The sequence below is a fragment of the Hypomesus nipponensis genome, chromosome 21 (genome assembly GCF_054491055.1).
Source record: "Hypomesus nipponensis isolate SF chromosome 21, ASM5449105v1, whole genome shotgun sequence".
In the NCBI taxonomy this organism is placed as follows: Eukaryota; Metazoa; Chordata; class Actinopteri; order Osmeriformes; family Osmeridae; genus Hypomesus; species Hypomesus nipponensis.
Window position 1 is genome coordinate 459,314 of NC_140381.1, and position 25,457 is coordinate 484,770.

General features: G+C 48.5%; 2 protein-coding genes and 1 long non-coding RNA gene across 4 annotated transcripts in view; 1 reads left to right on the plus strand and 2 right to left on the minus strand.

The window, feature by feature from the left end:
• LOC146237210 (protein tweety homolog 3-like) lies at nt 1–19,501 on the minus strand. The gene is made up of 15 exons (XM_084685274.1): nt 19,233–19,501; nt 18,421–18,914; nt 14,768–14,961; nt 12,119–12,230; nt 11,650–11,870; nt 10,258–10,353; nt 9,870–9,942; nt 9,257–9,332; nt 8,349–8,404; nt 8,119–8,211; nt 7,722–7,814; nt 7,501–7,637; nt 4,791–4,961; nt 4,024–4,099; nt 1–2,384 (listed from the first exon to the last, which is right to left on the minus strand). Exons 2-15 carry the CDS (start codon nt 18,544–18,546, stop codon nt 2,250–2,252), a joined length of 1,659 nt encoding a protein of 552 aa, XP_084541400.1. The 5' UTR covers nt 18,547–18,914; nt 19,233–19,501; the 3' UTR covers nt 1–2,249.
• The window catches only part of LOC146237211 (uncharacterized), a 21,055-nt gene continuing 2,110 nt past the window's right edge, over nt 6,513–25,457 (plus strand). The window contains exons 1-4 of the long non-coding RNA XR_014740565.1: nt 6,513–7,580; nt 8,294–8,387; nt 10,237–10,340; nt 25,099–25,191. This is a non-coding gene — a long non-coding RNA (uncharacterized LOC146237211). The remainder of the gene's footprint in view (nt 7,581–8,293; nt 8,388–10,236; nt 10,341–25,098; nt 25,192–25,457) is intronic.
• The window catches only part of iqce (IQ motif containing E), a 10,530-nt gene continuing 4,956 nt past the window's right edge, over nt 19,884–25,457 (minus strand). Inside the window, exons 12-20 of one of the 2 annotated variants that reach the window (XM_084685273.1) lie at nt 25,385–25,440; nt 25,052–25,263; nt 24,207–24,519; nt 22,332–22,397; nt 22,097–22,221; nt 21,483–21,532; nt 20,876–20,947; nt 20,284–20,411; nt 19,884–20,025 (exon numbers count right to left, since the gene is read on the minus strand). In XM_084685273.1, the coding sequence (XP_084541399.1) occupies nt 20,305–20,411; nt 20,876–20,947; nt 21,483–21,532; nt 22,097–22,221; nt 22,332–22,397; nt 24,207–24,519; nt 25,052–25,263; nt 25,385–25,440 (1,001 nt within the window). In that variant the 3' untranslated portion in view covers nt 19,884–20,025; nt 20,284–20,304. Of the gene's footprint in view, nt 20,412–20,875; nt 20,948–21,482; nt 21,533–22,096; nt 22,222–22,331; nt 22,398–24,206; nt 24,520–25,051; nt 25,264–25,384; nt 25,441–25,457 lie in introns of both variants that reach the window. The other variant, XM_084685272.1, reaches the window with a different exon arrangement.

Below are 25,457 nucleotides of genomic sequence, written 5' to 3' on the forward strand. Positions count from 1 at the left end.
TTTATAAGTCAATTAAAGTTGCTTTAATACCTTGTTAAGAACATGAACTCCAGGCTCAGTGATGTCATCATTAAGAGACCACATGTATACATGGACAGTGATGTCATCATTAAGAGACCACATGTATACATGGACAGCATTGTCTCGGCAGTACAGTATAGACAGTACAGTATAGACAGTAGAGATACAGTTGAGGAGACACATATGGACAGGCATGTCTGTATGAAACACGAAAAACGATGATATCCCAGGAGAATCATAGGTCATCATCACCACCATCACCACCGTCATCAATAGGTGCGTTCAAATTTATGCAGCGCCGGTGTCGCCTGCAGCCGCCTGCAGCCCGGCTGACTTGAAGCAGCCAATGGCATTCTCAGCTTCAAGGCAGCCGACTGCAGCCAACTGTCTGCATGAAGTCGAACGCGCCTATTATCATCATCATCACCACCATTATCATCATCACCACCATCATTATCATCATCATCATCATCAGAGCTAGCTGTTGTGTTTCCTTTTACAAGACAGAAAGGGCAATCATGTGAAAGTCTGTTAGAGTTCATGTTGTCTTATTTTGTGTTTTTTCGTTTGTAATTTTTTTGCCCAGTTTCCTCCCACATGACTAGGTAGTATCGCTATGGTAACGTGATGACGGACAGGTGAGACTGTCGCTCAGTGGTTGAAGCCCCAAGGTCAGCTCACATCATTACCCATGATGCCCTGTCCCATGCAGAGTCACATCACAGAGCTGGGATACGTAGTTCTGTATGGGATATGTTGTTCTGTATGGGATATGTAGTTCTGTATGGGATATGTAGTTCTTTATGGGTAGCAAGCTGAAGATGGTGTGTGCTTGTGACAGTAAAAAAATGTGTGTGTGTGTGCTTGCTTCAGTTAATACTGTGTGTGTGTGAGGCAATTAACGAGTGTGTCTCTCTGTCAGTAGATGTGTGTGTGTGTGCTTGGCAGTCAATGTGAGCTGTTGTGTAATATCACCCAGCAGTAAAGGAACAGATTCACATTATTACACTTTACACTGCAACCACAATGACCACAAAACAACCACTAGTATTATCCTCACTATGAGTGAGTGTGAGTGTGTAAACGTGTGTATGTGTGTGTAAACGTGTGTGTATTCCCTTTTTCGTACCGCAGAGGGGTTGTGCTTGGCCAGCGAAGCTGGTTGGTTAAGGAAAGGTCATGACGACCCCTATCCCCCGCCCCTCTCCATGTCAGAACCAATCAAAACACACCAGGAGATGGAAGGATCGAGGAATATATATCGAGAAAGAGAGACAGAAGGAAAGAGAGAGAGAATGGCTGGTAGTATCTTGAGTGTTCCCAGAATAGAGATGGTTAGTTTGGCACAGACAGTCAGACAGACATACAGACACAGAAGGTCCATCTACACATTCCGGAAGTCTGCAGAAAGGGTTGCAGATTCTGGAAGGTCATAGAACATTCCATCTCAGATCTTGTTGCGTTCAGTATTTACACGCTCGTGCACGCATGTCGTGTGCACGGGAAAGCACAGATTAAGAAAGATTTAAGTCAGATAAATTCAAAGCAAGACAACGTGGTTACAAGGTGTGTGTGTGTATGTTTATCTATATACAGAATTATATAAGAGAGTTGTTAATAGCAACAAACCTGACAGAGTTTATGGTTACAGAATCTGGCTGTGGGTGTGTATATGCAAGTGTGTGTGTCTGTGTATAAGCGTGTGTGTGTATATATATGCATGTGTGTGTGTATATGCATGTGTGTGTGTGCTATACAGCGTTACAACAGCATCAGATCCCTGATTCCAGCTACAGACACACCACCATAATAACCACACTAGAATAACACACTATTTACACACCTACAGGACAGGTACATGTGTGTACATGTGCGTACATGTGCGTGCACGTGTGTGTGGGTGTGTCTGAGTGTTTGTGTATAACATCTATTCTCTAAAGTTAAAAGTGAAGGAAGGTCAGGAAGGAAGAGGAGCTGGGACAAACAGCACCAAGACAGGACCATCCAGGTCAGGAGTCAGGGCTAGTGGTTCTGTAGTTGCCTGGTTGGGGGTCAGACCGGGGTGGGATCAGGGTTGTGGGGGGTCACCTGTGGAGCAGTATGAAGCTTCTTCAGGGAGATCCTTGAAAGTTCCGGTGGGTTCTAGAATGTTCTGGAGGGTTGTGGAAAGTTCTGGAGGGTTCTGGAAAGTTGTGGTGGGTTCTGGAGGTTTCTGGCAGGTTCTTTTTCTAGTGTACAGAGGACTGGGGCCGGGCAGTAGGGTGTGGTCGAGTCGCCGGGTCCAGCTGGTCGTTAGGGACTGAGCGACGGTTCTGCTCCGGTCGGCCTGTGGCCAGATACTTAGCCCTCATACTAGAGGTGTACTGGAGAGAGAGAGGAAGAGAGTGAGAGAGAGTGGAAGAGAGAGGGAGAGAGAGTTGGGAGACAGAGAAACGGAGAGGTAGAGAGTCAAAGAAAGAGACCGATAGAGATGATGAGATAGAAAGTTTAGGAACAGACGGTTTGCAACACCATGACAACAGAAAACACACACACACACAGGGAGGACAGTCACACACACACACACACACACACACAAAGGGAGGACAGTCACACACACACAAAGGGAGGACAGTCACACGCACACAAAGTGAGGACAGTCACACACACACACACACACACAAAGGGAGGACAGTCACTAGTCATTTGGACAGCCGGAGGTGGTGGATTAAAACAGTTGCTATGACGACAGATTAAAGATTATTAATCATTTGACAAGTTAGAATTAGATTTGGATTAGACTTCTAGAAGCTTTGAGTCATAGTTGGAAGGCAATTGTGGTTGTTGGTAAACTCCAGGTCTGGGGTTACTACGGGTTAGTTTATTGTCTTAGGAGGGGTTTCCAGGTGATGGTTTTACTGGTCTTGGTGTTCCAGCCCAAAATGTCCACCGCTTCGAGTGTGATTGTCATGGCTACAGAGTAGTTGTAGTTTGGGTATGTGTGTGTGTGGATTACTTGGGTTTAGTTCTGTGGGGGGGACAGAATGTGGGGGAAACTATTGTGGCTGGTTGGTGTGTGGGGAGGGAACAGATAGACGGTGACACATGCTTCCAGAGGACGAACACACAGAGATGCTATGTGAACGGAGTGGGGTGGGGGGCAGGGAGGGGGAAGTACCCAGACGTTTCCTGTTTCCGGGGGGGTGTTCAAAATCATCGCCTTGGTCACATCGTGGCGCCCAACGTGGGATTGACCAATAAGGAACGGCGAGAAGTCTAATAACAACTGGAAGGGGGAGGGGCCAATTCTCCAGATGCATCTTACTGGTGCAGGTGTAGACAGACATTAGCCAACCAGGAAGTAGTCTGGCACTGTCTAACCAATAGGAACGATCTACAGACCGCTGGGAGAAACTACACTTCCCACAATGCACAGGGATGAAATAGCCAGCCAGGACAAGACTAAGCAGGGCTTGCCTCAGAATTAGGAAAGGCAGCCGATTGGTTGAAACGACAGACTCATCCATATGAACAAATAGAGGAGACCAATCCCAGCTGCAGACGGGGCTTGAAACTTGTTAGAACACAGAAACCTTCCGACTCGTCAGAGTTTAGCGTTCCAAACCTCCAGCTGGCCGAAATGACCTTGTGTCTGCCTGAATGACCTTGGTTCTGTCTCAATGACTTTGTGGATGCCTGAATGATCTTGTAGATGTCTGAATGACTTTGTGGATGTCTAAATGACCTTGGTTCTGTCTAAATGACCTTGTGGATTTTTGTCCTTCCATATGTGTATATAAGCTGTCTGTGTGTTTACTACAGTAATACTGATAATTGTGCCTTTTCAAAAGTGTCCGTTCTCGGTAGTGTGCACTTATGAGAGGTGTGTACTAAGTAATGTCCCTGTACAGAAGTGTAGGTAGTGTGCACTTACAGAGAGGTGTCTACTAAGTTATGTCCCTGTACAGAAGTGTAGGTAGTGTGCACTTACAGAGAGGTGTGAACTAGAAAGTGTGCACTTACAGAGGGCGGAGGGGACTCCCTGCCAATGAGAGGGGTGTTCTCGCAGCGCGGGGTCTGAAAGTTAGCGCTTTGGTTCCTGGAGTACAAAACCAGAGTTACTTAAGTCGTCACTACGGCAACGCTTACCCAAAAACCGGCCACTGTGTAACGGTAACGATAACTAATCACTATAACCTTGTGTAGTAACCTCAATAAGCCCTCCAGTTATCCAGCTACCGTATTTGTTATTGCTAACAAGAGTGCTAACTGCTAGTGGATACCTCAAATACAGTGTAGCACAAAGGGGCTGCTAGCATGCATGCTAACTGCTAGTCGCTAACTGACATACAGTGCAGTGTCCCTCTGGACACTGTTTGCTGTGTCCACTGTTTGCTACAAACTCAATTATATTTTAGCCCAATGGGTGCTAACAGTAATAATTACCATGTAACTCTATAGGACCACTAGTGTACATGGTTACTGATAGCCGCTAAAGGAAATACAGTTTAGCACTATGGGGCTCTTAGCATGCTAACTCACATGTATTCAGTAACGGGACACTGTGAGCAGTGGCCAGGAGGCTGGCTTGGCTGCAATAGCTAACTGCAAATTTTTACCATAAAATACAGTGCAACCCTATGGGGCAGCTAGTGTGTAGGCTAACTGCTAGTGTGTAGGCTAACTGCTAGTGTGTGTGATAACTCATGTAACCTGTAACCCTATGGGGCTTTGTGCCAACAGGTATAAACTGTAACCCTATGAGGCTGCTAGCGTTCATGCTAACTCACATGTACTCAGTGACGGGGGCATTGCTGACAGTGTGCGCGGTGGCTGGGAGGCTGGCTTCACTGCCGTAGCTCGAACCACAGCTGTACAGACTGGGCATGTGCACGCGGTACAGGTTGTCATGGGGACCACGCGAAGCGCCAGACTCCTCCTCTCCATCCTCCTCATCCATCCTTCATTGGCCAGAGAGAGGAGGAAGGGCGGGGCCAGGGAGAGGAGGTGGGGGGGGGCCAGGGAGAGGAGGGGCGGGGCCAGGGAGAGGAGGAGGGGTGGGGCCAGGGAGAGGAGGGGCAGACCAGGGAGAGGAGGAGGGGCGGGGCCAGGGAGAGGAGGGGCGGGGCCAGGGAGAGGAGGAGGGGTGGGGCCAGGGAGTGGAGGGGCAGACCAGGGAGAGGAGAAGGGGCGGGGCCAGGGAGAGGAGGAGGGGCGGGGCCAGAGAGAGGAGGAGGGGCGGGGCCAGGGAGAGGAGGAGGGGCGGGGCCAGGGAGAGGAGGAGGGGCGGGGCCAGGGAGAGGAGGAGGAATGTGGCCAGGGAGAGGAGGTGGGGGGGGCCAGGGAGAGGAGGGGCGGGGCCAGGGAGAGGAGGAGGGGTGGGGCCAGGGAGAGGAGGGGCAGACCAGGGAGAGGAGAAGGGGCGGGGCCAGGGAGAGGAGAAGGGGCGGGGCCAGGGAGAGGATGAGGGGCGGGGCCAGGGAGAGGAGGAGGGGCGGGGCCAGGGAGGAGGAGGGATGTGGCCAGGGAGAGGAGGAGGGGCGGGGCCAGGGAGAGGAGGAGGGGCGGGGCCAGGGAGAGGAGGAGGGATGTGGCCAGGGAGAGGAGGTGGGGGGGGGCCAGGGAGAGGGAAAGCAGATGAGAGAGGGATGGGTGAGAGGGAGAGTGGGGGAGGGAAGGAGGAGATCCAAGAGAGACAGTAGAGTGAAACAGGTGTTGGAAGAGGGTCCTCATCCCTGTCCCTCCCCTGCCTCATCCGCGCCTCATCCGTGCCTCATCACAAGAAAAAGGTCCTCTAGTTTATACGGCAACAACCAGTGGATTGGCTTGTACCATGCATCTTAGAGGTCACCATGGAAACTGAAGCTAAACTGATTAGAGAGAAAGTTACAAAAAAAAAAAAAATCATGATAACAGAACAGACTCTCCTGACCCCCCATGCCAGCTGGTCTCTCCTGACCCCCCATGCCAGCTGGTCTCTCCTGACCCCCCATGCCAGCTGGTCTCTCCTGACCCCCCATGCCAGCTGGTCTCTCCTGACCCCCCCTGGCCAGCTGGTCTCTCCTGACCCCCCATGCCAGCTGGTCTTTCCTGACCCCCCATGCCAGCTTGTCTCTCTCTTGACCCCCCATGCCAGCTGGTTTCTCCTGACCCCCCATGCCAGCTGGTCTCTCCTGACCCCCCCTGGCCAGCTGGTCTCTCCTGACCCCCCATGCCAGCTGGTCTCTCCTGACCCCCCATGCCAGCTGGTCTCTCCTGACCCCCCATGCCAGCTGGTCTCTCTCCTGACCCCCCATGCCAGCTGGTCTCTCTCCTGACCCCCATGCCAGCTGGTCTCTCCTGACCCCCCATGCCAGCTGGTCTCTCCTGACCCCCTGGCCAGCTGGTCTCTCCTGACCCCCCATGCCAGCTGGTCTTCAGTCAGGACAGGAGAGGCGTGCAGTCACACAAGATTTTAAATAAATAAATAATATTTATAATTTAGAAAACTTAATAAATAAACCCTTATGCAGAGAACTAGTTTATTCTTTCTACTGTAGACGTCACATCAGGCCAGCAGAGGGCAGTGTAACTGCTGTTTCACTGTTACACCTGAATCCTCAGCTAACTCCAACATCAACATCAGACCTTTTGTCTGAGATTCTGATTCAAGAATTGAATCTGCCGACTCAGATTTACGAATCAAATCTGTCGACTCGGATTCAGAAATCAAATCTGCTGGCTCAGATTATGATTAAGGAACGGTTTTCCTACACTTGGGCTTTCCAAATCAGGACAGGAAGGGGCGGGACCAAGGGAGGAAGTGACAAACAGAAAGAAATGGTGACTCTAAAACAACAGTGCTGATTGGTTAACACTAAGACAGGCTGGCAGACAGGCAGGCAGACAGGCAGACAGGCAGACAAACAGACAGGCCAGCAGGCCGGCAGGCGAATAGACAGACAGACACAGACAGACACACACAGACAGACAGACAGTCAGTCAGTCAGTCAGTCAGTCAGACAGACGAATAGACAGACAGATAGACAGACAGGCAGGCAGACAACCATAGCATGCATGAAGTTCATGATGATGTCATAATGCATGATGATGTCACCATGCATGATGATGTCATAGTGTTTGATGATGTCATAGTGGTGTGTAGATCAAAGGTCAGGAGATGTAAGCTCCACTGGGGATTAGAACAGTCCCAACGAGCATGTGGACAGAGCTCTGTATGAGTGTGTGTGTTTGTACGCCTCTGTTTCTGAGTGTATGTGCATATCATCTGTTTGTATATAATGTGTGTGTGTGTACCTGTTGCTGGGCCAGGTGTGTGTGTGTGTGTACCTGTTGCTGGGCCAGGTGTGTGTGTGTGTGTACCTGTTGCTGGGCCAGGTGTGTGTGTGTGTGTACACCTGTTGCTGGGCCAGGTGTGTGTGTGTGTGTACACCTGTTGCTGGGCCAGGTGGGCCAGGTGGGCCACACCTTGCTGGGCCAGGTGTGTGTGTGTGTGTGTACCTGTTGCTGGGCCAGGTGTGAGGCACGCTGCAGATGATGGAGGAGAACATGAGAGCGGTGACGAAGGAGAAGAGGACCAGGTAGATCACCCCCTCCAGCCCGTCATAACACAGGCCTGTCAGCGCCTGCACATAGTCCTGGAGCACACACACACACGGGTTACATTTACACACTTGTTATATATACACACACAGAGGATCTACACACACACACACACTCACCATGTGAAGGCTGCGACAGTCTAGCAGAGCAGTCAGTTGGTGGAGACCCACCTCTGTGGAGTTCAACACTGTCTGAATCTGCTGGAGTTGACCCTGCACACACACACACGTTATACACACACATATTGTTCACACACATACACACGTTATACACACACATGTTGTACACACCCAGATTCACACCCAGAGGATATACAGTATATGTGTTCTCACCCAGAGGATATACAGTATATGTGTTCTCACCCAGAGGATATACAGTATATGTGTTCACACCCAGAGGATATACAGTATATGTGTTCTCACCCAGAGGATATACAGTATATGTGTTCTCACCCAGAGGATATACAGTATATGTGTTCACACCCAGAGGATATACAGTATGTGTGTTCTCACCCACCTTGGTGCTGGGGTAGTCTCTGGTAGCTGATCTGAGAAGTTCTGACACGTCATCCTGCATCTCCACCAATGACTTGTGGCTTCCTGACAGCCTCTGGAACACACACACACACACGCCCACAATTACAAGAGCTGTGAGACACTTCATCTCAAAACTTTTTTTAATTGCACAACAGGAAGAAACCTAAAGGAGAGCGAGAACTACAAGATGGATGAAAGACGACCGTGTACCTGCTGGAAGGGGTTGACCTGCCCAGAGCTGCACTGTAGGTAGTACTGCAAGATATCTGTAAACACACATGCACACACACGTCTCTTCATATATCAAATACTTATGCACACTGACGTATTATTATGTTACAGTAGAAATATATATTTACATTTACACACACAGGATATATCTGTAAATGCATCATATTGATATTTAATATTAGAACTGGTAATATACACAAAGATGGCAACCATGGAAATGGGGCATGGGGAATAAACCATGGCAATTCCAGTTATTGAAGGGGTTGAAACCACGGCAATGCCAATGATTGATAGACTGCCAGAGAGAACAAATATGAACTCTGACAGATGAAAAAGAGAGAGAGAGAGAGAGAGAGAGCAGGAGAAAGAGAGGAGAGCAGGAGAGAGAGAGGGAGAGCAGGAGAGAGAGAGCAGGACAGAGAGAAGACTAAAGGGAAGCAGAGAGATTAAACGAGACCTGTAGACCTAGATAAGGTCTACACACACACACACACACACACCAGGGACCAGGGAGAGGAGGGTGCAGATAGAAAGCTTTTTAGCCACCTGCCTATCAACCAATCCCACCAGGACACTCACACACAGTGAGTGACATTATCAAGGTTGGTCTGTCAGTAGGATAGAACCCATCTCTCCATCCATCCCTCCATCTCTCCACCCATCCCTCTATCTCTCCACTCATCCCTCTATCTCTCCCCCTATCCCTCTATCTCTCCACCCATCCCTCCATCTCTCCACCCATCCCTCTCTCTCTCCCCCTATCCCTCTATCTCTCCACCCATCCCTCTATCTCTCCCCCTATCCCTTTATCTCCCCACCCATCCCTCTATCTCTCCACCCATCTCTCTATCTCTCCTTCCTTTACTTCATCCCTCTCGTTCGTTCACCTTGGTCGATGACAGCATGTTCCTTGGTTACCCTGGTGATATAGGTATCTGGGGAAATGCAGAAATCACTCGCCGTCTGAGGAAAGATATCACACAACCATCAAACAACCACAACAAGACGACAACCAGTCCTCCCCCCTGGTCCTCCCCCCCATTCCTCCCCCCGTTCCTCCCCCCCGGTCCTCCCCCCTGGTCCTCCCCCCCGGTCTTCCACCCCAGTCCTCCCCCCCGGTCCTCCCCCCCAGTCCTCCCCCCCGGTCCTCCCCCCCAGTCCCCCCCCCCGGTCCTCCCCCCCAGTCCTCCCCCCCGGTCCTCCCCCCCAGTCCTCCCCCCCGGTCCTCCCCCCTAGTCCTCCCCCCCAGTCCTCCCCCCAGTCCTCCCCCCCGGTCCTACCCCCTGGTCCTCCCCCCCAGTCCCCCCCCCCGGTCCTCCACCCCAGTCCTCCCCCCCGGTCCTCCCCCCCAGTCCCCCCCCCCGGTCCTCCCCCCCAGTCCTCCAACCTAGTCCTCCCCCCCAGTCCTCCCCCCCAGTCCTCCCCCCCAGTCCTCCCCCCGGTCCTCCCCCCTGGTCCTCCCCCCCAGTCCTCCCCCCCGGTCCTCCCCCTGGTCCTCACTGCAGCAGTGGTCAGCTCCAGCCCCAGAGAGAGCCAGCTGATGGTCAGGGTCAACACTCCCAGCAGACACACCCTGGGGGAGGAGGGGGAGGGAGAAAAGGGCTTTATACAAACGCATGTTATTTGTGTGTGTGTTTGATGAGTGTGAATGTGTGTGTGTATTTTGGTTGTTTGGTTGCAGTCTCCTCAAAACAACAAGAGTCACACTTGTGGAGACACAACACAAACACACAGTGTTGAACATGAGTCTCTGTCACACAAGATGGTGTTTGTATTCTCACTAAGTCTCTCTCTCCACCTCTCTCTCCTTCTCTTCTCCAATTCTTGGTTCACTCCTAACCTCTCATCTCAATTAATGCCTTTACAGGGGTCATGTGACCTGACCTACCCAATCAGAGTGCCTTTAGAGTTGCGTATGAGCCCGAAGAGCACCAGCAGACAGATGAGGACATCAAACAGCAGCAGAGTCAGGTATGCCAGCCACCTGCAACACACATATATACACACATATATATATATATATATATATATATATATACACACACACACACATCATATATATACATACTGTGTGTGTATATATATATATATATATATATATATACTCTAGGGCTGTCAAGCGATTAAAATATTTTATCGCGATTAATCACATTATTTCATATGATTAATCGCAATTAATCGCAAAATTATCTATTTAATCTGTTAACATTTTACCCCAATAAAAGTTTTTTTTTTTTATATCTAACATTAAAAGGGTGTACTTTAAAACTTCAAATAGGCCTAACTGGATGATAATGTCCATATAACAAGTTCAGATGGAACAAGACTTAAAGGAGTCAGGTGGCTGAGCGGGTAGAGCATCGGGCTAGTAATCTGAAGGTTGCCAGTTCGATTTCCGGCCGGTGCACATGACGTTGTGTCCTTGGGCAAGGCACTTCACCCTACTGCCTCGGGGAAAATGTCCCAGAACGTACTGTAAGTTTCTCTGGATAAGAGCGTCTGCTAATAGACTATGTGTAAATGTGAATTGTGAGGGAGCTTTAATTCATTCACAAACTATACTGCTGTATAATAAACATCCACAAGATTTGTTCTGGAATATAAAATACATTTAAGACATGTTGTCTCAGAGCCTACTACGATATCCTGCTCCATAATATTCAAACATACTTCAGATTGATCTTAATATTTTTTGTTTAGGCTGGAAGTACTCTGGTGATAACTAAACTCAGCCTGACAATCAGTACACACAGCCTTAGTTTTGTCAACCGAGCCGTCTCGCAACTTTTTGAAACTTTCCATCTAAAAGCCCTCTCTCCATCATTCGGGTACCGTCGGCAGTCGAAGTCATGTGACAACAGGTGATTCCCAGGGTCAAAAAGAAACCTTCGTTAACTGCACTATTTTTTTGGGGCACGGCAAATGATAATAAACAATAATCATTTTTATTTTTAAATTATAATTATTTTTAATGTGTCGTACCTGGGGGGGTGTGTCCTACCTGGGGGGTGTCCTACCTGGGGGGGGGTGTTGTACCTGGGGGGGCGTGTCCTACCTGGGGGTGTGTCCTACCTGGGGGGGTGTCCTACCTGGGGGGGCGTCCTACCTGGGAGGGGGGGCGTACCTGGGGGGGGCGTGTCCTACCTGGGGGGGTGTCCTACCTGGGGGCATGTCCTACCTGGGGGGGTGTCCTACCTGGGGGCGTGTCCTACTTGGGGCCTTGTCCTACCTGGGGGCGTGTCCTACCTGGGGGCGTGTCCTACCTGGGGGCGTGTCCTACCTGTACCAGTCGAAGGCCTCGGTGGAGCGGGCCAGCGTCTCCAGGGAGACCTGGGTGTTGGACCAGAAGGGAACAGCCAATAGCAGCCTCAGCAGCTCATCCAGCTGACCCTGCAGCTTCTGGACCAATGAGACGTAGTCTGCCTGCTCCTGATAGGACAACTCCAGCTGCACTAGCCCTGCCTCCACTGTCTCATTCAATGCCAGCGCGCTCTCGGACACCTGGTGGGAGACACACACACACCACACATCATACACACACACACACCATACATACACACACCATACATACACACACCATACACACACACACCATACACACACACACCATACGTATATCATACACACACACACACACACACAACATACATACAGACACACACATCACACAAACACAGATGTAAAGTCTCCTACTACAGTGCTACCATGTTATATGTTTGTGCATGTCTGTGTGTGTGTGTGTGTCTCACCAGCTTGTCCACCCCTGCCACAGTGCGGTTGGCATGACGAAGGGAGTAAGCCAGACGATTGGCCCCATCGCACGATTCTCCGTTACCGTAGAAACCCACGGCGATGCCAGCGCTGAGGGAGACAGGAACCAGGAAGTGTTATCTAATTGGCTGGTATAAGTGTGCATTAGTCCCACCCTTTTTGTTTAAACACACACACACACCACTCACACACACCAAACACACACACACACACACACCAGACACACACACAAGCATAAACAATATCCGAACTATAGCCGGTCAGCCAGACTGTACTTAATGTGATTCTTCTGATACAGTGCACACATGAACACACACACTCACACACATACACACTCACACACACTCACACACACTCATCTTCGCGCTGCAGAGATCAGACGAACCCTCTCTCACTTTCCCTCTCTTCCTCCCTCTCCCTCTCTCTCCCTCCCTCTCCCTCTATCACTTTCCCTCTCTCTCCCTCCCTCTCCCTCTATCACGTTCCCTCTCTCTCCATCCCTCTCCCTCTCTCCCTGCCTCTCCCTCCCTCTCCCTCTCTCCCTGCCTCTCTCTCCCTCCCTCTCCCTCTCTCACTTTCCCTCCCTCTCCCACTTTTCCTCTCTCCCTCTCTCCCTGCATCTCTGTCCCTCCCTCTCCCTTTCTCACTTTCCCTCTCTCTCCCTCCCTCTCCCTCTCTCACTTTCCCTCCCTCTCCCACTTTTCCTCTCTCCCACTCTCCCTGCATCTCTGTCCCTCCCTCTCCCTTTCTCACTTTCCCTCTCTCTCCCTCCCTCTCTCTCCCTCCCTCTTCCTCCCTCTCTCACTTTCTCTCTCTCACTTTCCCGCTCTCACTTTCCCTCCCTCTCTCCCACACTCACTCTATCCTGTCTCCCTCCTCATCCTGTGTCTCTCTCTACATGCATGTGTGTTTGGTGCTTCGGGTAAAAGCATCAGCTAAATTAAAATCAAATGAAAAATTTGTGTGTGTAGTGTGTGGTGTAGTGTGTGTGTGGTGTGTTGTGTGTATAATGGTGATGTTCTCTATAGACTAACTGACCAGACACATTAGTACAGCTGGATTTATGGCTGTCATTAAAGCACTTAATTCTACACCATTAGCTGAAGAGGCCCCCTGTGTGTATGTGTGTGTGTTATGGAGTGTTTAATCAGAGGTTTATGACCTCGTAGACCTTTCTTATTCTATTGTACTAACATTGCTGTTCTCATTTAGCCTATAGAGAGAGGGTGAGAGAGAGAGAGGCAGGGAGAGGAAGAGAGAGTACGTGTGTGTATATGTGTGTGTGTGTGTATCAAAGTACACGCATCAACCTGTGCTACCAGTATGTTTAAAGCTAGAGACAGGATATAGAAGAGGTCAATATCACTATCACTGAAGCTATCCCTATCAACCACTACTGCATCACTGTCCCTATCAACCACTACAGCATTACTATCACTATCAACCACTACTGCATCACTGTGACTATCAACCACTACAGCATTACTATCACTATCAACCACTACTGCATCACTGTCCCTATCAACCACTACTGCATCACTGTCCCTATCAACCACTACTGCATTACTATGACTATCAACCACTACAGCATTACTGTCACTATCAACCACTACAGCATCACTGTGACTATCAACCACTACAGCATTACTGTCACTATCAACCACTACAGCATCACTGTGACTATCAACCACTACAGCATTACTGTCACTATCAACCACTACAGCATCACTGTGACTATCAACCACTACAGCATTACTGTCACTATCAACCACTACAGCATCACTGTGACTATCAACCACTACAGCATTACTGTCACTATCAACCACTACAGCATCACTGTGACTATCAACCACTACAGCATTACTGTCACTATCAACCACTACAGCATCACTGTGACTATCAACCACTACAGCATTACTGTCACTATCAACCACTACAGCATCACTGTGACTATCAACCACTACAGCATTACTGTCACTATCAACCACTACAGCATTACTGTCACTATCAACCACTACAGCATTACTGTCACTATCAACCACTACAGCATCACTGTGACTATCAACCACTACAGCATTACTGTCACTATCAACCACTACAGCATCACTGTGACTATCAACCACTACAGCATTACTGTCACTATCAACCACTACAGCATCACTGTGACTTTCAACCACTACAGCATTACTGTCACTATCAACCACTACAGCATCACTGTGACTTTCAACCACTACAGCATTACTGTCACTATCAACCACTACAGCATCACTGTGACTATCAACCACTACAGCATTACTGTCACTATCAACCACTACTGCATCACTGTGACTATCAACCACTACAGCATCGCTGTGACTTTCAACCACTACAGCATCACTGTACACAGACACTGAGTGTATAATTCATTTCTCGTCTCTGCATCAAGCCTGCTTCAGTCTCCATGGCAACCTTTCTAGGCCAGAGTACGAAGGCAGAATATAAAAATAAATAAATAAAGGAGTGAAAAGGAGGGGAGAGAGAGAGAAAGGGGGAGAGAGAGAGAAGGCGAGAGATAGTGTATGATGTACACTAAAGTTCAGTCTCATACAGAATTTGTGTGAGTGTGTGCCCCTGTGTGCGTGTCTCACCTGCAAACCAGCGTAGCTATGATCACACACCAGGCGGTGCAGCAGCAGTCAGGGCCAGGCTGCTGTGTGTGAGCGTGTGTGTGTGTGTCGTGGTTCTTGCGTGTGCGACAGCACAGCCAGAAGGAATAGAAGAGGAGGAACAGGAGGTCCAAGGCCAGACACAGCAGGGCCACGACGCCTAGCAACAGCACCGACTGGGGGAGAAACAGCACAGTCAGATTCGCACTGCAAAGACATGGAGACAGACAGACATGGAGACAGACAGACAGACATGGAGACAGACACGGAGGGAGACAGACATGGAGACAGACAGACATGGAGACAGACATGGAGGAAGACAGAGACATGGAGACAGACAGACATGGAGGGAGACAGACAGACATGGAGACAGACAGACAGACACGGAGACAGACAGACAGACATAGAGTCAGACACGGAGGGAGACAGACACGGAGGGAGACAGACAGACGTGGAGACAGACAGACGTGGAGACAGACAGACATGGAGGGAGACAGACATGGAGGGAGACAGACGTGGAGACAGACAGACATGGAGACAGACATGGAGGAAGACAGAGACATGGAGACAGACAGACAGACAGACAGACATGGAGACAGACAGACATGGAGACAGACAGACAGACAGACATGGAGGGAGACAGACAGACATGGAGTCAGACAGACAGACATGGAGGGAGACAGACACGGAGGGAGACAGACAGACGTGGAGACAGACAGACGTGGAGACAGACAGACATGGAGACAGACAGACAGACATGGAGACAGACAGACAGACATGGAGACAGACAGACATGGAGGAAGACAGACAGACATGGAGACAGACAGACAGACATGGAGGGAGACAGACAGACATGGAGACAGACAGACAGACATGGAGGGAGACAGACAGACATGGAGACAGACAGACAGACAGACATGGAGGGAGACAGACAGACATGGAGTCAGACAGACAGACATGGAGGGAGACAGACACGGAGGGAGACAGACAGACGTGGAGACAGACAGACGTGGAGACAGACAGACATGGAGACAGACAGACAGACATGGAGACAGACAGACAGACATGGAGGAAGACAGACAGACATGGAGACAGACAGACAGACATGGAGGGAGACAGACAGACATGGAGACAGACAGACAGACATGGAGAGAGACAGACACAGCTGAGGAATTGGTTTCATAACAGAGAGAGAAAATATTCCACTTAAGTCAGCAGCGTTTCTAGACCCAGACTTGTTAGAAGTGCTATGAGCTTGAGACCCTCCACAACAATCACACACAACAACAGCTTTAAAGGTGGGGGTCTAAGACAACCTGTTATTCTGTCAGAGAGAGGAGAGAGGGGGAGTAGAGGTGGGGAGGAGGAGAGGTGGGGAGGAGAGCAGAGAGGAGGAGAGGTGGGGAGAGGAGAGAGAAGGAGAGGTGGGGAGAGAGGAGGAGAGGTGGGGAGGAGAGGAGAGGAGAAAGGAGGAGAGGTGGGGAGAGAGGAGGAGAGGTGGGGAGAGGAGAGGAGGTGGGGAGAGGAGAGGAGGTGGGGAGGGGAGCAGAGAGGATGAGAGGTGGGGAGAGGAGAGAGAAGGAGAGGTGGGGAGAGAGGAGGAGAGGTGGGGAGGAGAGGAGAGAGGAGGAGAGGTGGGGAGAGAGGAGGAGAGGTGGGGAGGAGAGGAGAGAGGAGGAGAGGTGGGGAGAGAGGAGGAGAGGTGGGGAGGAGAGGAGAGAGGAGGAGAGGTGGGGAGGAGAGGAGAGAGGAGGAGAGGTGGGGAGAGAGGAGGAGAGGTGGGGAGGAGAGGAGAGGAGAGAGGAGGAGAGGTGGGGAGAGAGGAGGAGAGGTGGGGAGAGGAGGTGGGAAGGATAAACTAACATCTTTATCTTACACCAAGTTAAACTAAACTAGTCCCACGCCAGCATAGAAAACATAATACATTCCATACAACAATGATCAAAAACTGGGTCACAACCTCCTAGCTGACCCAGACTGGCAGGTGTCCTACATAAAGACACACGCAATTAGTGGTTAGAATAAGGAACAGGGAGGGACTGTATACTGCATGGTCTAATTCCAGACTGGTCTAATTCCAGACTGGTCTAATTCCAGTCTGTCTGTCTGTGTGTGTGTGTGTGACAGGATCAGTCACTTCCACTTGAGTGACCTGACCTTGCTGAGGCTGGTTTCAGCTTCCTGACCCCTGTGCTTGTGTCTGTGTGTGTGCGTGTGTATCCTTGTCTGTGTGTGTGTGTATTCTTGTCTGTGTGTGTGTCTATGCTTGTGTATGTGTGCTTCTGTTCCTCATCTGCAGTTTTAGCCATGTGTTTCCTCCGTAATGTTCTGCAGCTGTTTTTCTGCTGAATCTGTACTTTATACCCACACTCTTTACATACACAGGCACACACATCCTGGACAGACAGGCAACTTCTACCAGTTTTGAGATCTTTCGTATGATCAGCATTCAAAACAACAGAGGGGAAGGGGAGGGGCAAGCGAGCGAGAAGCTGGGGTGATTCCAGGCATGGTCTAGCTGAATACTGATTAAGCTGTTGTCCAATCACCTGAGAACAGAGGCCTCTGTGTGGGAGAGAGGGGGGGAGAGAGAGGGGGAGACTACTTTGGAGAACTCACTTGTGTGAGTGTGAGAGTATCTAACCCACAGTACCCTCTGTGTGTGTGAGTTTGTGTGTGTGTGTGTGTGTGTGAATGAGTGATGAAAGGCTCTGAGACAGAGTGAGACCATCTAAAGAAGGACAGAGATTGCTCTGTTCTCTCTCCTTCCCTCTGCCTCTCCCTCTCCTCCCTCCACCTCCCTCTCTCTCCAGATTGTCCTGTTGTCTGGTGATTACAAGGTTAATAATGACCTCAGATTCAACACACACACACACACACACACAAAGAGCATTAGTCCAGACGTGAAGTGGTTTGGAGGAAGAAAGTGCTCAACGGTTCAGGGTGACTGAGGAGAAGGGAAAGGAAGAGAGAGATGGAGAGTGAGAGGGTAAGACAGAAATATAGAAACCTCCCCATCTCTGTCCTCCGTCTTTCCTCTGAGTTCTACCTCCGCCATCCCTCTTCTCTCCTCTCCCCTCCTCCCACCATCCATCCTCCTCCTCCTGACTCATTCCTCTCCTCCCTCCCTCCATCCCTTGCTGCCGTGGGAACTACTGCCATATTGTTGCCGTGGGAACAAGCAGCTTAGTTCTGCTGCAGCAGGAGTGGGTCAGATCCTCCCTCCTCCTCCTCTCTCTTCATCCCTCCTACCTCTCTCTCCCTCCTCCTCCTCTCTCTTCATCCCTCCTACCTCTCTCTCCCTCCTCCTCCTCTCTCTTCATCCCTCCTACCTCTCTCTCCCTCCTCCTCCTCTCTCTTCATCCCTCCTACCTCTCTCTCCCTCCTCCTCCTCTCTCTTCATCCCTGCTTCCTCCTCTCTTCATCCCTCCTCTTCCTCTCTTCATCCCTCCTCTTCCTCTCTTCATTCCTCCCTCTCTCCCTCCTTCTCTCTCTCTCTCACTATCTCTCCCTCTCTTCATCCCCCCTTCTCCTGTCTCTCCATCCCAGTGTCCTCTATCACCATTGATTCAACACACCTGGAGGTCTTTCATATACCTGTGTGTGTGTATACTGAGTGTGTGTGAGTGTTGTACCTTCTGGTACTCTGAGTCCTCGGGTCTGAAGTCACTGCTAACCGTCTCCAGCTGCAGGTTGAAGTGCGGTAGTCGGTGCAGCAAGCTGACCCACCACGGCGGAGAGTAGGTCACCACGGCCGCCATCCCCGCAACTCACAACACTGACGGACAACTCTCCCCTTTCTTCTCACGGTAAACGCCCACAAGCACGATTCTTGGTCGTGGAAGGTGTCTGTGGTTTCATGAGAGTCTGGGTAGGAGCGCGCGAGTGTCAGTGCTTTTCCCGTCAAACACTGAATATGAGAGCAGAGTGACAGTTATTGTCGCGTCCCTGTTTAATTCTCCGTCGGTAACGACGCACAGGCTTCCATTGATCTGTTCAGGAGGATTGGGTTGATTGACAGTAGAACGTTCGCTTCGCCATCAACATTCTTATTCTCCCGATTCAGTAATTCCAATGGCTATTAACGGATAATTCCCGGTTTGCCAGTACCGCAATACCAAAGCGGTGCCTAGACATGAACAATGGAGAGATAGAGAAGGGGGGGGGGGCAAGGGGGGATAGAAGAATTAGAGAAATGTCTGTTCTGCTCAGGGCGATGATCTCTTGTTGCAAACCTTGCTCTGCTTTGTGAGGGTGTGTGAGTGTGTCTATGTAACTCCGCAAGCCTAGCGGATGCAGTTCGTGTGTACCGGGGGTGTAGACTTCACCTATTGTCCTCGAGATCCACATCTGAACAGCGAGATCGCGGCTTTCTACTTCAATAACAATCCCCCACCATGTACCGTACTACCAGAATACCCAGAAAGCTCGTCTAAAAGAAGCTTACCGTCGAGATGTCCTCACATTCTTCAAATAACCGTCTCGGTTTTTCGTAATTCCTCGAGGCGGTGTGTAATGCGTTAATCTTGTTGCCCTGCAATCATAAGATTATCGTTTTCACCGTTTACCCGTCGTCTTTAACGTCCGGTGTAGATTACACACCGCCGTGAACTTGTTTGAGTGTTGTTCGAGGTTAACGGGTTGAGAGCGTTAAACAAACCCTTGCGTTTAACACAATCACGGAGCACCGAGCTTTGCGGTAGCTCGCTCTGCAAATAGATCACTGTGGTGTGTGTGTGTGAGAGAGAGACAGAGAGAGACAGAGAGAGAGAGAGAGAGGGAGGGAGGGAGGGAGAGGAGGGAGGCGAGCGTGCGTGCGTGCGCGACAGAAGGGCTGAGGTGGAGCGAGCGAAGACGCATAGTTCAGGCACGCCATCTCCTGGAGAAAAACAGTGTTTAGGAGTGATGAACATTTGACTGCTCCGTAGAAAGGTGTAGTGTTGGTAACATAAACGTCCTGGGTTTAAATCGGTATCCGTTTGCCACCCCGCTTCGGTTGAAGCTGCAGCATTATAAGAACATTCACGGCGTGTCACAGTAACGAGGACGTTTCGGTAATCTCACACGCACGCATCAGAAACTCATACAACACACCTGATCTGATTAGAAACAGGATTTTATTGGTTAATCAAATTTTATAAAACACACAAATCAAGGCACGATCTGATAAAAACCATTTCCTTTCCGTTTCTGTCCTCTCGCGTGTCTCTCGGTACCGGTCTGTCTCTCGGTCTTATTGGCTAGAATAGTGGATCGTGAAGTCATGTGACAGTTCTCAGATCAGCTGGTAGCATTAGCACAATAGCTTCTACAGGACTATCACACGCTGCTCATGTCTAACATGTACAGGTAGATATATATACAAACACACACACACAGGTAGACATGTACACACACAAACACACATGTGCAAATACACTCCTCAAACACACACAGGCAGGCACTTTGGCAAAGAATGAGTACAAAATCAAATCTTCGAATCGCCCTGTCTCACATACACACTAAGTCAGAAGCTCCTCTCATCGTCTCAGTGGGCGGGAGGGAGAAACGATGATGTCATCAGAATCATCAGAATCCATCGTCGTGGCAACCTCTGCAGTGGGAGGGTGGTGGACCTCCAGCTGGGCTGTAGACGAGGAGGGAGTGAGGAGGGAGACACACACCATACACACACACCATACACACACACACACCACACACACACACCATACACACACACCATACACACACACCATACACACACACACACCACACACACACTATACACACACACACCATACACACACCACACACACACCATACACACACACCATACACACACCATACACACACACCATACACACACACACCATACACACACACACCATACACACACACACTATACACACACACACCATACACACACACCATACACACACACACACACCATACACACACACACCACACCATACACACACACACCATACACACACACACACACCAGACACACACCATACACACACACACCACACCATACACACACACACCATACACACACACACACACCAGACACACACCATACACACACACACCATACACATCTTATCTTACCCGGGGTGAGTTTCAGTCTGAAGGAGAGTGAGTTGGATACAGGCCAGGGGTCTTCTTCTCTCTGCACAGGCTCTTCATCACAAACACATCACACACACATCACACACACACACACACAGATCACACACACCATACACACACACATCACACACACCATACACACACACACACATCACACACACACACACACACATCACACACACACACACCATACACACACACACACATCACACACACCATACACACACATACATCACACACACCATACACACACGCACACATCACACACACACCATACACACACACACACACACATCACACACACACCATACACACACCATACACACACACACACACACACATCACACACACACCATACACACACCATACACACACACACCACACACACCATACACACACACACACCATACACACACACACACACCACACACACACCATATACACACACACCACACACACACCATACACACACACCATACACACACACACATCACACACACACACACCATATACACACAGAGTGAAAACGTGCTAAGTATCAAAGTCTAAAAGTACCATATTTTAAGTGTGTGTGTGTGTGTGGTACCTGAGGGTGTTGGGAAGTTTCTTCTAGGAAGTGGGACTGGAACAGAAGAGCTACACACACACACACACACACACAACTGGAACATTATTACACTGACAGTAGAGCTACACACCCACATACAATACACACACAATACACACACATTGATCACTGCTTTGCAATTAAGGTACATCTGTGTGTGTCTGTGTATGTAGTTGTGTGAGTGTGTGTATTTATGTGAGTGTGTGTGTATTTTCTGTATGAGTATATGTGTCTGTACTGTACGGTATGTGTGTATGTGTGTTAATAAGGAATATGTGAGACGGTATATAGGTCTACATGTATGTGTTAATAAGGAATATGTGAGACGGTATATAGGTCTACATGTATGTGTTATTAAGGAATATGTGAGACGGTATATAGGTCTACATGTATGTGTTAATAAGGAATATGTGAGACGGTATATAGGTCTACATGTATGTGTTATTAAGGAATATGTGAGACGGTATATAGGTCTACATGTATGTGTGTTAATAAGGAATATGTGAGACGGTATATAGGTCTACATGTATGTGTGTTAATAAGGAATATGTGAGAGGGTATACAGGTCTACATGTATGTGTGGTGTGTCTAACCTCTCTGTTTCCATCCCGGTGCGGGCCAGGTGTCCCCTAAACACAGACTGGATCATTGTCATGGCAACCTCCATTTCCTCCTCCACAGGGGAAATGACATCACTACTGGGTTCTGATTGGACGCTCTGAAAGAAGGAAAGATTAACAGAGAGCAGATGTAGCTGTGTGTGTGTGTTACCTGGGTGTGTGTGTGTTACCTGGGTGTGTGTGTGTGTTACCTGGGTGCGTGTGTTACCTGGGTGTGTAATTGTGTGTGTCTGAGCAGGTGAGCTCTCATAGCAGACTGCAGCATCACTGTGTCCTGGACAAACAAACAAACAAACTAGTTACAGGTAGATTCATATGGTTGGCTAGCTAGTCATGTATATAAACAAGTTGAATTATATTGTAAACTGTTATAGTAGAAGTCAGTAGTATTATGTCATGTACTGTTACAGTAGCAGTATTATGTCATTTGCTGTTATAGTAGCAGTAGCAGTATTACGTCATGTGCTGTTACAGTAGCAGTAGTAGTCTTATGTCATGTGCTGTTATAGTAGCAGTGGTAGTATTATGTAATGTACTGTTACAGTAGCAGTATTACGTCATGTGCTGTTATAGTAGCAGCAGTAGTAGTATTATGTCATGTACTGTTACAGTAGTAGTATTATGTCATGTGCTGTTATAGTAGCAGTAGTAGTATTATGTCATGTACTGTTACAGTAGTAGTATTATGTCATGTGCTGTTATAGTAGCAGCAGTAGTAGTATTATGTCATGTACTGTTACAGTAGTAGTATTATGTCATGTGCTGTTATAGTAGCAGTAGTAGTATTATGTCATGTACTGTTACAGTAGCAGTATTACGTCATGTGCTGTTATAGTAGCAGTAGTAGTATTATGTCATGTACTGTTACAGTAGCAGTATTACATCATGTGCTGTTATAGTAGCAGTAGTAGTCTTATGTCATGTACTGTTACAGTAGCAGTATTACATCATGTGCTGTTATAGTAGCAGTAGTAGTATTATGTCATGTACTGTTACAGTAGCAGTATTACGTCATGTGCTGTTATAGTAGCAGCAGTAGTAGTATTATGTAATGTACTGTTACAGTAGCAGTATTACGTCATGTGCTGTTATAGTAGCAGCAGTAGTAGTATTATGTCATGTACTGTTACAGTAGTAGTATTATGTCATGTGCTGTTATAGTAGCAGTAGTAGTATTATGTCATGTACTGTTACAGTAGTAGTATTATGTCATGTGCTGTTATAGTAGCAGTAGTAGTATTATGTCATGTACTGTTACAGTAGCAGTATTACGTCATGTGCTGTTATAGTAGCAGCAGTAGTAGTATTATGTCATGTACTGTTACAGTAGTAGTATTATGTCATGTGCTGTTATAGTAGCAGTCAGTAGTATTATGTCATGTACTGTTACAGTAGCAGTATTACGTCATGTGCTGTTATAGTAGCAGTAGTAGTATTATGTCATGTACTGTTACAGTAGCAGTATTACGTCATGTGCTGTTATAGTAGCAGTAGTAGTCTTATGTCATGTACTGTTACAGTAGCAGTATTACGTCATGTGCTGTTATAGTAGCAGTAGTAGTATTATGTCATGTACTGTTACAGTAGCAGTATTACGTCATGTGCTGTTATAGTAGCAGTAGTAGTCTTATGTCATGTACTGTTACAGTAGCAGTATTACATCATGTGCTGTTATAGTAGCAGTAGTAGTATTATGTCATGTACTGTTACAGTAGCAGTATTACATCATGTGCTGTTATAGTAGCAGTAGTAGTATTATGTCATGTACTCTTACAGTAGTAGTATTATGTCATGTGCTGTTATAGTAGCAGTAGTAGTATTATGTCATGTACTGTTACAGTAGTAGTATTATGTCATGTGCTGTTATAGTAGCAGTAGTAGTATTATGTCATGTACTCTTACAGTAGTAGTATTATGTCATGTGCTGTTATAGTAGCAGTAGTAGTATTATGTCATGTACTGTTACAGTAGTAGTATTATGTCATGTGCTGTTATAGTAGCAGTAGTAGTATTATGTCATGTACTGTTACAGTAGCAGTATTACGTCATGTGCTGTTATAGTAGCAGTAGTAGATCTTCTCACCTTCTCTCTGTGTCTCAGCCAGCTTCTCTGGAGCACCCTGGCAGCTTCCTCTCTCTTCTCCTCCATCCCTCTCTCCTCCTCCTCTCTCGGCTCCTCCATCCTTGTCTCCCCCTCTCTCTGCTCCTCCATCCCTCTCTCCTCCTCTCTCTCCTCTTCCATCCCTCTCTCCTCCTCTCTTTCCTCCTCCATCCCTCTCTCCTCCTCTCTCTCCTCCTTCATCACTCTCTCCTCCTCTCTCTCCTCCTCCTCTCTCCTCTTCTTGGGTTCATCAGGGTTCTCCTTCTTTGGTTGGATCTGAGATGAAAACAAATGCCTACACACACACACACACAAAACACACACACACTCTCAGTGTAGTACAGGGCTGCATTTCCTGATAACGATGGATCGTAGCAACAATCAAGCAAAAAGGAAGCCATCTATATTTCTTACGTGCGTTTACCAAACATGCGCGTAAGGTGTAGGCTAATCTATGCGCTTTCAAGAGCTACGAATTTTCAAGAGACATTTTAGCTACGATGTCTTTGGGGACGGCCCGTAAAACTAAGATTCGTCGTACGATGGATTCTCCGATCAATTTAGGCTTACGATGCTTTCGGGAAACGCAGCCCTGGAGGGTAAGCTTCGGGGAAACAGGAAAGGACATATTTATCTCTCTCTCTTTCTCACATTCCTTTGTTAGTTTGTCTTTCCATCTCTCATCTCTCCATCTCCTAACTACTGTCTCTCTCCATCTCACACTCAGAACTCCTCCAACACTACTATTAAAATAAGAAAAGATAAAACTTTAAAGCGGGTGTTCTAGAATATTCTGATGTCCTATTGTGACCTTGTTCACATCTTACTCTCTATTGGTTAGTCTCTCCTGAAGCTCTTCCTTCTCCTTCTCCAGCTGGAGGACACGCCCCTTGAGGAGGACAAGTTCCTCCCCTTCCTGTGGTGCTGTTACCCTGGAAACCTCCCCCTCTGTGGCCGTGATTGGCAGGTCAGTCTGGATGGCCTGATCTGATTGGCTCCTCCTTGTGGAGGGGGTGGGTCTCCTACCCTCCTCCAGCCTCTGGAGAGAGAGGGGAAGGCTGTCATTGGCTGGAAACCCACAAAGGTTTACACACACACACACACACACACACACATACTGAGATACCACACAGTCACACACACTAAGAGGATTTCCTGACCTTCTCCTGCTCCACCAATCTTCTCAACAGACGCTGTTTGCTCCACTCTCTGTAGCCTAGGAACACACACACT

What these genes read in the sequence shown, in the direction of transcription:
- LOC146237210 (XM_084685274.1), bottom strand. Translation starts at nt 18,546, where the DNA reads ATGGCGGCCGTGGTGACCTACTCTCCGCCGTGGTGGGTCAGCTTGCTG. An exon ending in AGGTCAACCCCTTCCAGCAG is followed by an intron (nt 8,212 to 8,348) that starts GTACACGGTCGT and finishes TGTGTGTTCCAG; the next exon opens with AGGCTGTCAGGAAGCCACAA. An exon ending in ACTGTCGCAGCCTTCACATG is followed by an intron (nt 7,638 to 7,721) that starts GTGAGTGTGTGT and finishes TGTGTGCTCCAG; the next exon opens with GACTATGTGCAGGCGCTGAC.